Source organism: Pelophylax lessonae (assembly GCF_965119305.1).
Source record: "Pelophylax lessonae genome assembly, chromosome: 12".
NCBI classification, from domain to species: domain Eukaryota; kingdom Metazoa; phylum Chordata; class Amphibia; order Anura; family Ranidae; genus Pelophylax; species Pelophylax lessonae.
In genome coordinates, this window is record NC_138779.1 from 218156774 (window position 1) to 218168775 (window position 12002).

Sequence of the window (12002 nt, forward strand, 5' to 3'; positions counted from 1 at the left end):
TTGAACACACCATCCCCACTGTGAAACATGGTGGTGGCAGCGTCATGTTATAAAGATGATTTTCCTCAGCAGGGACAGGGAAGCTGGTCAGAGTTGATGGGAAGATGGATGGAGCCAAATACAGGACAATCTTAGAAGAAAACCCGTTAGAGTCTGCAAAAGACTTGAGACTGGGGCGAAGGTTCACCTTCCAGCAGCCAGAGCTACAATGGAATGGTTTACATCAAAGCATATTCATGTGTTTAGAATGGCCAAGTCACAGTCCAGACCTAAATCACATTGAGAATCTGTGGCAAGACTTGAACATTGCTGTTCACAGACGCTCTCCATCCAATCTGACAGAGCTTGAGATATTTTTCAAAGAAGAATGGGCAAAACTGTCCCTCTCTAGATGTGCAAAGCTGGTAGAGACATCCCCTGGATGCTGGAATTGCAGGGAAAGGCGCTTCTACAGAGTATTGACTCCGGGGGGTGAATACAAATGCAACCACACTTTTTTTCACAAATTTATTTGTATCATTTATCATTTTCCTTCCACTTCACAATTATGGCCACTTTGTGTCGGTCAATCACATAAAATCCCAATAAAATACATTTACGTTTTTGGTTGCAAGATGACAAAATGTGGAAAATTTCAAGGGGTGTGAATACTTTTTTCAAGGCACTGCATGTCTATGGGCAGCTGTAATCGGCACCATGGCTTCCCGGGCTCAGAGATATGCCTGGATTTACACTGTACATGGCCTCATACATCCATAGGTGCTCTTCCACTGCATGGAACGGATCAGTTTGGCTCGGTTTGGTGCTTTTCCACTGCATGGCACGGTTCACTTAAACAGTACCACCTTGGTTGGGGTTCCAAGCGGGCCATACCAAAACCATATTCCACAATCCTTTGCATGCAGCCTTGATTGTTTGTCACTACTAGCCAATGATTGGTCAGAGAATCGTTGTATTCCCACCCACTTACTACTTTAGTGGCAAAGCAAACTGAGCCGAGTAGAGCCTCTACAGTGCTGAAAGGTGCCGACTCGTACCATGCAGTGGAAAAGCAAACTGAGCCGAGCTGGGCCAAGCAGTGCCGAGTGGAGCTGAGCCGCTACTTGCAGTGGAAAAGTGCCACATGTGCATCAGGCCTTTGGGTCAAAGGGCTGAGGCAACCCCCCCCCAGGAAAAATGTATCTACAGTCCTGAACTTGACAATGGTTCTAACCCTTCCAAAACTTAAACAAAAAATATCATTTTTGGGCTCTAACCGTACTGCATACGCCCTGGAAATCCTCAATCTTATTAGTTTGGGCAGCTCCATGCCACATCCTGGCTGTCAGAATTACAGCATGGACTTTTTCCATTTCACCGGAACGGCTCCTGCTTCTCCTATGTACCCTTGCAAGAACTGTGTCTGCATTGTCAACAGTGGCGTAGCGTGGGGGGTGCAGAGGGGGCCACTGGCACCGGGCGCAACATTTAGGGGGGGCGCATCCCACGCCCGCCATCTGCAAGATCATAGTGTCCCCCATCCCTTTATTGTGAAAATGCCCCGGCCGGCCAGCCCGCCCGCTCGCTCGCTCGCCCGGCGCCCGCCCGCTCTTTCCTGCACTTGGCTCCTTTCCTGCTTCTTTGTGCAGGACGAGCGGCGGACGCTGAAGGTGTAGCGTGCGGCCAGGGGGCGGGGCTGGTCATCGGTGAAGATGGCAGCTGGCGGCTCGGTGCATGTGCAGCACCGCTCTTGAAGTCTCTCTCTGCTGTCCAGGCCGGCTGCCTCCATGCTGGCCGCTGCTGCTGCTGACACGCTGTGTCTCTCCTCCACTCCGGATCCCCTCCTCAAGTTTACAGTGTCTGAACACAGAAAGAGGTGAGTGATGTGCTGCCTGCACCGGGGGCCCCGGGAAGTGGACATGAGAGGGGGGAAGATAGGTCAGTGTAGGGGGCCAGTGTAGGGGGGGGGTCAGTATAGGTGTCAGTGTATGGGGGGTTCAGTGTAGGTGTCAGTGTAAGGGGGGTCAGTGTATGGGGGGGTCAGAGGAGGGGTCACTGTAGGGGGTGTCAGTGTATGGGGGTCAGTGTAGTTGTCAGAGTAGGGGGGTGTCAGTGTATGGGGGGTCAGTGTAAGGGGGAGGTCAGTGTATGGGGGGTCAGTGTAGGTGTCAGTGTATGGGGGGGTCAGTGTAGGGGTCAGTGTAGCTATCAGTGTATGGAGGTCAGTATAGGGGGGCAGAGTAGGTGTCAGTGAAGGGGGGGTCAGTGTAGGTCTCAGTGTATGTGGGAATGTAGGGGTGGTCAGTGTAGGGGAGCCAGTGAAGGGGGGTCAGTGTAGGTGTCAGTGAAGGGGGTCAGTGTATGGGGGAGTCAGTGTATGGGGGAGTCAGTGTAGTTGTCAGTGAAGGTGTCAGTGTGGGAGGGGGGTGGGGGGGTCAGTGTAGGTGTCAGTGTATGGGGGGTGTCAGTGTATGGGGGGTGTCAGTGTAGGGGAGGTTGGTGAAAGTGTCAGTGAAGGTGTCAGGTAGGTCAGTGTAGAATTCAGGAATGTCAGTGTAGGGTTTTGTGGAGGGGTCAGTGTAGTGATCAGGTCGGTTAGTGCAGGAATAAGGTAGTTCAGTGTAGGTGTCAGTATAGTAATCAGGTAGGTCAGTGTAGGAATAAGGTAGGTCTCTGTAGTGGTCAGCTAGGTCAGTGTAGGTGTCAGTGTAGTGGTCTGTGTAATGGTCTTGTAGGTTTGTGTTTGGGGGCGCAAATTACTTACCTTGCCCCGGGCGCTGACAACCCACGCTACGCCACTGATTGTCAACAACCGATAAGATGTAGCAATTGTATTGTTGCTGCATTGTATCTACTTTTGGCTCATTCCTAATGAAAATGTTATTGTGTATTTTTATAGCTACATTAGCAAATGCTGTGGCCAACCTAGATTTTTTTTTTACATCTATTGCTTCTCTTCCTCCATTTATCATCCCCGTGTTCTTACCTGGTCCATGGCTAGCTGAAATGGTGAGTGAAGGAGATGCTGCAGAAAATAGAAATAAAATAATCAATAATAATCAAAAATATTGTTTTTTTTTTCCAAAATAGTCGGCCTTTTTCTGTTAAAAAAAAAAAAAAAACGCAGGAGGTGAGCAAATAACACAAAAAAAATCAATACTAACCACCATTTGCATCATTTCTATATTAAATGTGTCAAAAGCAATTTAATAGAGGCATGGCACACCCAACATGCAACAATGTAATGGCAGGTCCTCCACAACCAGTAATGAGGACCGGTCATTTCCATATGGCACCTGTTTTCACCAAGTCGGCACTTGTATAGCAAGCTGAGCAGGCTTTGGAGGACCAGCTGGAAAAAAGGGAAGCAAGTGTCGCCACCTTGTGGTGCCTGCTCTTCTATGCATGGGCCAGGCGGGGTAGTGATTTGTCAAAGCAAGTTTGTTTTAAGCACAAATACTTCACTGAGAATTTTCAAACTTGATTTTTCCAGCCTGGTGGTGTGTATGTGTATACATCATTTTTATCCTGTTGGGGAGTATTCTCCTCCTGTACCGGAGGCACAACAGGAAGATACATAGTTGGTAAGGGTAAATAAGACACCCGTCTATCCAGTTCAACCTGTGTGACTCTTTTCTAGATCCCTGTATTTTTTTGTTCACTAACACAGTGGTCCTCAACCCTGGCCTACAGGGCCCACTAACAGGCCAGATTTTCAAGATAACTGAAATACATCCCAGGTGATATAATTTGCTGCTCAGTGATTGCAGTATTCTAGGGTGCATCTCCCCAAGGTAATACCTAAAATCGGGCCTGTTAGTGGGCCCTGTAGGCCAGGGTTGAGGACCACTGCACTATCACATCTAAAAGTTTTTTTTTGATCATATCTACACTCCCCACTGACACCACCAACTGTGGAAGGGAGCTCCACATCCTTGCCGCTCTAACATTAGGGAATCCTTTATGTAGTTTTAAGATTGAACTGCTTCTCTAACTTCATGGTGAGGGCACCCCCACGGCCAGTTGTTCGACACTGTACCCAAATAAAATTTGATGCCTTTTTTTTTTTTTTTCCTCCCCCACAACAAATTTCCTTTGATATTTGCTTACCGCATGTTTTTTTTTTTTTTTCTCTATAAACAAAAAAAAAAAAAAAAAACAACAATTTTGAAAAAAAACAAAAAAAAGAACATTATTTACATTCTGCTATAAAACACTTCCAACACAAAAAAATAAAAAATTCCCTTTTTTCATCAGTTTAGGCTAATATGTATTCTGCTACATATGTTTGGTAAAAAAAATCCCAATAAGCGTATATTGATTGGCTTGCGCAAAAGTTATCGCGTCTACAAACTATGGGATTTATTTATAGATATATATAATTATTATTATTATTTTATTTATATATATATATATATATATATATATATATATATATATATATATATTTTTTTTTTTTTTTTTTTTTTTTTACTATTAATGGCGGCGATCAGCGACTTATAGTGGGACTGTGATTGTTGCGGCGGGCAAATCAGACACTGACACTTTTGACATTTTTTGGGGAACCGGTGATCAGTGCTAAAAATATGCACTGTCACTTGTACTATTGACACTGGCTGGGAAGGGGTTACCATCAGGGGGGATCAGAGGGTTAATTATGTGCCTAGCCAGTGTTTTCTTACTGTGGGGGAGGTGCTTTTATTAGGGGAAGGCATTGATCCATGTCTCTGCTTTTCAGGAACACAGGATCCACGCCTTCCCTACGGACAGAACAGCGATCCCCCTTGTTTATATAAGCAGACTGCCGTTCTGCCCGTGTAATGAAGTACCCACTGATTGACTCCCACTGTGCACAATCACAATGGGAGCGAGCTGTGGGCGGTGCGAATGCGCGTCCCAGACCTGGAAGTACAGGATCACGTGTATATAAATGTGATCCTGCACACAGCCTCCACCCTGTAGAAGTAAAGCTAACAAAAGGGCAAGTGGTTAGAAACCGCTACGTGTCTTTTTTTAGAGACTTTTTTTTTGTTTTTTTAGTTTCCTCCCAATTCTAGGTTTTGCCGTTCAATAATTATTCCTCATATATCCCTGCTTTTCTCCAGGGAGCATAAGTTGACTTTAATATCCCTTTAAACATAGCTTCCACCTGTCCCGGATTTCGAGGGACTGTTCCTGATTTGGAAAAAAGTCCCTCTTTCCTCATTTGTCCCTCCTTTTTTGGTCTGATCTATATAGTTGTGTGTGTGTGTGTGTGTGTATATATATATATATATATATATATATATATATATATATATATATATATATATATATATATATATATATATATAATTTTTTTTTTAAGTTTTGAAAAGTCAACATAAAAGTAAAGTAGTGGTTAAAAAAAAAAAAGCAATTGTGGGTTTAACGGTTCAAATTTTTTTTTTTATCATTCTCCATAAGGAGGTGTGGCAAGGGGTGTGTCCTATACCTACATACTTTTGCTAATAGGTGTCCCTCGTTCCCCATCTCAAAAAGTTGGGAGATATGCTTTAAATATGCTTTTTGATGAATGCTAATAGTGTGCCGACCTTGCTTGCTGCAGCTTGGGATTGCATGCTATTGCTGAGTCTATGATCTGCTAGTACCCCCTGATCCTTTTCCATCCTAGCAAGTAATTTACATTTATATTTTTAGCTCCCAAGTGTGTTACATTTTTCAATATTAAACCTTCTCTGTCATGTAGCTGCCCACCACTCTATTTTATTGAGGTCATCCTGTAGTCGCTCTATCCTGTTGTAAAGTTATTGCCCAGCTTAGCCAAGATTGAACTATTTAATCAAACCTCCATATCATTTATGAAGTTAATCAGAATTAGTGCCGGGACAGAGCCCTGCTGTACCCCACTTACAACTTCAGACTGTTCAGTAAATATGCCATTATTCACTACCGTCTGGACACGCTCCTGCTACCAGTTTTCTACCCAGGTACATATGATCATCAATGCCAAAAGATTTTAATCTGTAAATCAATCATTTACGGGGTACAATATCAAATGTCCAGGTGAAATCTAGATAAACTACGTTCACAGTTCTTCCTCTATCCAAATTACAGCTCACCTCCACATTGAGTGTTAACTGGTCTGGCAAGAACAGTTCTTCATAAATCTATGTTGGTTACTAATACTATTAATGATACTATTTTCATTAGCAAATTCTTGGATAGGGTCACTTATCACCCCCTCCTATAGTTTACATACTATTGATGTTAGGCTGACTGTCTGTATTTCCCAGGTATATACTGTATCTTGGGCCCTTTTTTTTTTTTTTTTTAATATAGAAACCAGATTTGCTTTTTGCCAATCTGGTGCTACTATTCCAGTCAGTATGTTGTCCTTAAAAATTAGAAATAATTGCCTGGGCCTGGCTATAACATAGTTTTTTCAACCTGACTAACTATGTAAGTTCTTTGAGAACTCTCGGATGTAAGCATCCAGTCCTGGTTATTTGTTCACACTAAGTTTTTTTTTTTTGTTCTCCCCCCTTTTTTTTTTATATAAACAGAGGAAAAGGATGTATTTAAAGTGGAGTTCCACCCATTTTTAATAAATTGGATTACATAGATGTATGTAATCCCCTTTAAAACGACTTTTACCAATGAAAAGTTTTTTTTTTTTTTTTGCTAGTAAATACCTTATTTTCTGCTTTATTTATCCTCTTCTCACTTCCGGGTCCGGTCGGCGATTACGTCATTCGGCGATTCGCAGTGTGTGCTGGGATGTATATCAGGGCATGAAATCTCACATTATTACACAGGAGATGAGCTGCACTGTGTGCTCTGCCCCGCCTCCTCTCAGTGAGCTGTAAGTATGTATTGTATTGAGGCTGTGCTCTGCCCCGCCTCCGCCCCGCCTCCTCTCAGTGAGCTCAGTGAGGATATAATGCTTTCAGTCCTCGCTCACTGAGAGGAGGCAGGGCGGAGGCGGGGCGGAGCATGGCCTCAATACACTACATACATACAGCTCACTGAGAGGAGGCGGGGTGGAGGCGGGGCAGAGCACGTGGTACAGCTCCTCTCCTGTGTAATAATGCGAGATTTCATGGCCTGATATACATCCCAGCACACACTGCGAATCGCCGAATGATGTAATCGCCGACCGGACCCGGAAGTGAGAAGAGGATAAATAAAGCAGAAAATAAGGTATTTACTAGCAACAAAAAAAAAAGAAACTTTCCATTGGTAAAAGTCGTTTTAAAGGGGATTACAAACATCTAAAGTCACTAAAATGGGTGGAACTCCACTTTAATACAGTTGCCTTCTCCCTGTTACTTGTGACCAACTTCCTCTGGTCGTCTTGTATGAGACCAATATGTTCTGACCTCGTCTTTTAATATTAATATATTTGAAAACATTTTTGAGAATTTGCAGTTTAGAAAGAAAGAAAGAATTAATTAATTTCTCCAAATGGCAATAGGAACCCGGAAGGGGTTCTAATCCTTTTTGCTCCATCCGAAACAAAAACGTTTTCAGAATTGTGTTGTCTCACCTGGCTCAGTGGTTTCGGAAGGGGAGGCTGTTGTTGAATCTGCAGAGGGAGAGAGAGAACACAACATTTTTTTTGAGCTATAGGGACCATCATTAGTAGACAATCATTCTGATTGACAACATCTCCAGAGCCTCATTCTCTGCAGAAGGAAAGCTACAGAGAAATGAAGAGATTATTGTTACATTCATCGTTGATCTTCCTAAAAGCTCCCCAAAAATATGTCTTACCCAGCAGCTAGGTTTCCCAATGGTTCAAGTTCTCCAACAGCAGCACTTTGATTTACAATCAAATATCTGTCAGATTCAGCTCTGTTACAGTCTTCCGGTCATTAGTTCCCTAGGCAATTGCCCGTATCCAACAACAATCATCCTGTGCTGTTGCTCCTCCTCTTCCTAGCTCTTTGATCGCTCCCAAGCTCCACACCAGCAAAGACAGATGTGCTTACAGCTTCTTCTACAGCTACCATCAGGGTCCCCCCTTGCATCAGGTTACCCAACAGGGTCCCTTCTTGTATCAGGGTGCCTTTTTGGGACCCTTCTTGGATCAGGGTGCCCTTTGGGGTCCCTTCTTGGATCAGGGTGCCCTTTGGTGTCCCCTCTTGGATTAGGGTGCCCTTTGGGGTCCCTTCTTGGATCAGGGTGCCCTTTGGGGTCCCTTCTTGGATCAGGGTGCCCTTTGGTGTCCCCTCTTGGATTAGGGTGCCCTTTGGGGTCCCTTCTTGGATCAGGGTACCTTTTGGCTTTCCCTTCTTGGATCAGGGTGCCTTTTGGCGGTCCCTTCTTTGATCAGGGGTCCCTCCTTGGATCAGTGTGCCTACCGGGGTCCCTCCTTGGATCAGTGTGCCTACCGGGGTCCCTCCTTGGATCAGTGTGCCTACCGGGGTCCCTCCTTGGATCAGTGTGCCTACCGGGGTCCCTCCTTGGATCAGTGTGCCTACCGGGGTCCCTCTTTGAATCAAAGTGCCTACTGGGGTACCTCCTTTGGATCAGGGTACCTACTGGGGTCCCTCTTTGGATCAGGGTGCCTACCGGGGTCCCTCTTTGGATCAGGGTGCCTACTGGGGTCCCTCTTTGGATCAGGGTGCCTACCGGGGTCCCTCTTTGGATCAGGGTGCCTACCGGGGTCCCTCTTTGGATCAGGGTGCCTACAGGGGGCCCTCTTTGGATCAGGGTGCCTACAGGGGTCCCTCTTTGGATCAGGGTGCCCATCGGGATCCCTCCTTGGATCAGAGTCGCCCCTTGCATCAGACACCCAACAGAATTGCTTTCCTCATATGAATGAAAATTCTGACCGGACCTCCATAAATCTTCAATACCCTGCTCTTTTGTATTCGTTTTCAGAAAATATATACTAAATTGTCTAAGTGTTGGGACACCTGCCTTTACATACACATGAACTTTAATAACATCCCAGTCTTAGTCTTAGGGTTCAATATTGAAATGGTCCACTCTGAGTTATTCCTCTGGGAAGGCTGTCCAGAAGGTTTAGGAGTGTGTCTATGGGAATGTTTGACTATTCTTCCAGAAGCGCATTTTGTGAGGTCAGGCACTGACATTGGATGAGAAGGCCTGGCTCATAGTCTCCGCTCGAATTGATCCCAAAGGTGTTCTATCGGGTTGAAGTCAGGACAGGTGCAGGCCAGTCAAGTTCCTCCACCCCAAACTTGCTCATCCATATCTTAAGTAAGAGGACCTCTATAACTGGTCTGAAAATAAGTTTCCTCTTCACAATGGCTGAAACCAGCTCTTTAAGTGGGGCGTGACGCCAGATGCAGTTTCTGATCATGCAGCACTGTGATTGACGGCACAGTACTGACATCATCGATAGACCGCCCTACCAGCTCCCGAGCCTCAATAGTTAAATGTGAGCTGCCATTGATGGCTTGACCAGTTTTGGGGATCGCTGATTGGGAACAACTCCAGAGTAACATAGAAACGCATGTACAGTATGGGGCAATTATGTATTAAGGCCTACACCATGGTGCCACGTAAATATGCATTTAAAAAAATGAATAACATACAGAGAGGACCTCAAGGAAGAAAATGGACCTCCAAGAAGGAGTGCTGGAGTTGGGTATTAAGGAGTGCCAAATAGAGCTGAAGGCGGTGCCATTTGTTGAAGAACCATATTTGCATGCCTTAAGCACTATTACAGATGATGAATTAGGAATTTCCCTTGTGGCCAGACCATTGGTGAACCTACTTTGACTATTTTATACCCAGGTCTTTACCATTTTTGGCACTTGCATTCTGACGCCTGGGGTCCTCAAACCTAAAATAAACTTTTTTTTTTATTTTTTTTTATTTCCCTATTCTGGCCACCTTTTGATTATATTCAGCTAAATTCAACAAGAGAGCTGTAAGAAAAGGAAGTGCTGAAAGGAGTGAGAAGACTCTCTATAGCCTAAGAAACCTAACATCTCATCCCTCGTCTGGTGGTCTGACATATGCTGCCTCACCCACAAATAGTGTATTCAATTCGTTTTTTCAATTTAAAATATTTACATGAAACAAAGGTTGAGCTTGTACAGTTGAGTGCCATGATTTAGGTGCACCTAGGGTAGCACCGTGTCTATATATATATATATATATATATATATATATATATATATATATATATATATATATATATATACGGCCCTGCCTATACCCAGCTTACCTGATGTCACTGGCAGGACAAGGCTGAGGAGTAGCAGAATCTGGGGGAAAAAAAAAAGTTACAAATGATGACCAGTATTTCAACAACTGTTTCTCATACAACAAATTGAAAACAGCAACAGTGAGTGCTGCAATGTTTCCCCCACTTCCTCCATGTCAGCATGAGTCACTTACTGTGTGGCCTTCCAGTCCCTAGCGTGTTTCCAGTCCCCTCCCAGTCTCCAGTCCCCTCCCAGTCTCCAGTGTCCTCCCCAGTCTCCAGTGTCCTCCCCAGTCTCCAGTGTCTTCCCAGTCCCCAGTGTCTTCCCAGTCCCCAGTGTCTTCCCAGTCTTTTGGTGTCTTCCCAGTCTTTTGGTGTCTTCCCAGTCTTTTGGTGTCTTCCCAGTCTTTAGTGTCTTCCCAGTCTTTAGTGTCTTCCCAGTCTTTAGTGTCTTCCCAGTCTTTAGTGTCTTCCCAGTCTTTAGTGTCTTCCCAGTCTTTAGTGTCTTCCCAGTCTCCAGTGTCTTCCCAGTCTCCAGTGTCTTCCCAGTCTCCAGTGTCTTCCCAGTCTCCAGTGTCTTCCCAGTCTCCAGTGTCTTCCCAGTCTCCAGTGTCTTCCCAGTCTCCAGTGTCTTCCCAGTCTCCAGTGTCTTCCCAGTCTCCAGTGTCTTCCCAGTCTCCAGTGTCTTCCCAGTCTCCAGTGTCTTCCCAGTCTCTAGTGTCCTCCCAGCCACCAGTGTCCTCCCAGTCTCCAGTGTCTTCCCAATCCCCACCCAGCATTCTCCCAGTCTCCAGCGTCTTCCCAGTCTCCAGTGTCTTCCCAGTCTCCAGTGTCTTCCCAGTCTTTAGTGTCTTCCCAGTCTCCAGTGTCTTCCCAGTCTCCAGTGTCTTCCCAGTCTCCAGTGTCTTCCCAGTCTCCAGTGTCTTCCCAGTCTTTAGTGTCTTCCCAGTCTTTAGTGTCTTCCCAGTCTCCAGTGTCTTCCCAGTCTCCAGTGTCTTCCCAGTCTCCAGTGTCTTCCCAGTCTCCAGTGTCTTCCCAGTCTCCAGCGTCTTCCCAGTCTCCAGCGTCTTCCCAGTCTCCAGCGTCTTCCCAGTCTCCAGCGTCTTCCCAGTCTCCAGCGTCTTCCCAGTCTCCAGCGTCTTCCCAGTCTCTAGTGTCCTCCCAGCCACCAGTGTCCTCCCAGTCTCCAGTGTCTTCCCAATCCCCACCCAGCATTCTCCCAGTCTCCAGTGTCTTCCCAGTCTCCAGCGTCTTCCCAGTCTTTAGTGTCTTCCCAGTCTTTAGTGTCTTCCCAGTCTCCAGTGTCTTCCCAGTCTCCAGTGTCTTCCCAGTCTCCAGTGTCTTCCCAGTCTCCAGTGTCTTCCCAGTCTCCAGTGTCTTCCCAGTCTCCAGTGTCTTCCCAGTCTCCAGTGTCTTCCCAGTCTCCAGTGTCTTCCCAGTCTCCAGTGTCTTCCCAGTCTCCAGTGTCTTCCCAGTCTCCAGTGTCTTCCCAGTCTCCAGTGTCTTCCCAGTCTCCAGTGTCTTCCCAGTCTCCAGTGTCCTCCCAGCCACCAGTGTCCTCCCAGTCTCCAGTGTCTTCCCAATCCCCACCCAGCATTCTCCCAGTCTCCAGTGTCTTCCCAGTCTCCAGCGTCTTCCTAGCCCCCACTCTGGCATCCTCCTAGCCCCCACTCTGGCATCCTCCCAGCCCCCACTCTGGCATCCTCCCAGCCCCCACTCTGGCATCATCCCAGCCCCCACTCTGGCATCCTCCCAGCCCCCACTCTGGCATCCTCCCAGCCCCCACTCTGGCATCCTCCCAGCCCCCACTCTGGCATCCTCCCAGCCCCCACTCTGACGACCTCCCAGCCCCCACTCT

At 46.2% G+C, this 12002-nt stretch overlaps 1 protein-coding gene across 1 annotated transcript in view; it reads right to left on the bottom strand.

Moving 5' to 3' along the window:
- LOC309569039 (uncharacterized protein) overlaps window positions 1–12002 on the bottom strand; it is a 30183-nt gene that overhangs the window by 16119 nt on the left and 2062 nt on the right. Inside the window, exons 2-4 of the mRNA XM_082274800.1 lie at window positions 10166–10205; window positions 7508–7546; window positions 2966–3004 (exon numbers count right to left, since the gene is read on the bottom strand). Coding sequence (XP_082130926.1) covers window positions 2966–3004; window positions 7508–7546; window positions 10166–10205 — 118 coding nt within the window. The remainder of the gene's footprint in view (window positions 1–2965; window positions 3005–7507; window positions 7547–10165; window positions 10206–12002) is intronic.